Source organism: Nematolebias whitei, unplaced genomic scaffold, assembly GCF_014905685.2.
Source record: "Nematolebias whitei isolate Nwh7 unplaced genomic scaffold, NemWhi1 Nwh_scaf_14123, whole genome shotgun sequence".
NCBI classification, from domain to species: Eukaryota; Metazoa; Chordata; class Actinopteri; order Cyprinodontiformes; family Rivulidae; genus Nematolebias; species Nematolebias whitei.
The window spans coordinates 1-1374 of NW_023632668.1; the positions used below are offsets into that span (position 1 = coordinate 1).

At 42.9% G+C, this 1374-nt stretch overlaps 1 protein-coding gene across 1 annotated transcript; it reads right to left on the bottom strand.

Annotated features, from left to right (window-relative positions):
* Positions 1–6: 6 nt before the first annotated feature.
* Positions 7–1374, bottom strand: LOC119429993 (desmoplakin; the record flags this gene model as incomplete). The annotated part of the gene is given in 1 exon segment (XM_037697453.1): positions 7–1374. A coding segment is annotated over 1 exon segment (1368 nt), but the record flags the coding sequence as incomplete, so codon positions are not given.

Sequence of the window (1374 nt, forward strand, 5' to 3'; positions counted from 1 at the left end):
ATCAAAAATCAGTTTGGAAGGATCTTTTCTTTCAGCAAGTGGCAAAAGAAGCAGACCTGTGTGAGGTTCTGTTTTGCATTTTTTCTTCAATGTTCCATAGCAAGCGTCCCTTTCACTGTCTGGATCAAGATAACAGACAGGATTCTTGTCCAGTTCACGACAGATGTCTTGATCTAAAAGGTTACATTTTATAGCAGTGGATCTAGGAAGGAAAACGCTGAGGTTGGGATCTAGAATACCCCCTGCAGACTCTTGGGCCTGTAGCAAACCTATGCCAGTCTTTTTGTCAATTATTCCCTTCTTCATTGCTTCAAAAACAGAAAGAGGTTGACCAGTTCGAGGATCTGGATAGCCAACTGCAGCTGCTTCAGCTGCTAAAAGGTTATTTCTGTCACCTTTGTCCACCACTCCTTTTGCACATGCTTCTTCTACAGTTAGCTTCTGATTCGATGTGGGGTCAATGATATGACCTGTGGCAGCTTGAGCTTCTAGCAGTTTATCTGCACTTTCTGGAGACATAAGCATCTGTTTCTTGGCATCTAATAAAGACATTTTGCCCGATGGTCCAGCTGCCACTCCAGCAATTGGTCCAGTTCCCTTTAAGAAGGTCTTTTTATCCACAGACACCTCTTGGGTAGTTTTTTCTCCTTTTATCAGTTTGGTAAATGTTGGTTTGTCAAGAACACCACATTCCAGCAACTGCTGTGCAGACACTGGCTTGCGAACACCATCAAATATTAGTTTAGAAGGATCTTTCCCATCTGCAAGTGGCAAAAGAAGAAGACCTGTATGAGGCTCTGGTTTGCATTTCTCCTTCAAGTTTCCATAGCTAGAGTCACGTTCAGTGTCTGGATCAATGTAACATAGAGGTTCCTTGTCCAGTTCACGACAAATGTCTTGATCTAAAAGAAAACGTTGTTTGGCAGTGTGTCTAGGGAGGAAAACACTTAGGCGTGGATCTAGAATCCCCCCTGCAGACTCTTGGGCCTGTAGCAAACCTATGCCAGTCTTTTTGTCAATTATTCCTTTCTTCATTGCTTCAAACACAGAAAGAGGATGACCAGTTCGAGGATCTGGATAGCCAACTGCAGCTGCTTCAGCTGCTAAAAGTTTGTTTCTGTCACCTTTGTCCACCAATCCTTTTGCACATGCTTCTTCCACAGTTAGTTTCTGATTTGATGCGGGGTCAATGATGTGACCTGTGGCAGCTTGTGCTTCTAGCAATTTTTCTGCACTTTCTGGAGATATAAGCATCTGTTTCTTAGCATCTGATAAAGATATTTTGCCCAAAGATCCTGCTGTCACTCCAACAATTGGTCCAATTCCTTTTAGGAAGATCTTTCTATCCACAGACACCTCTGCAACAGTTTTTTC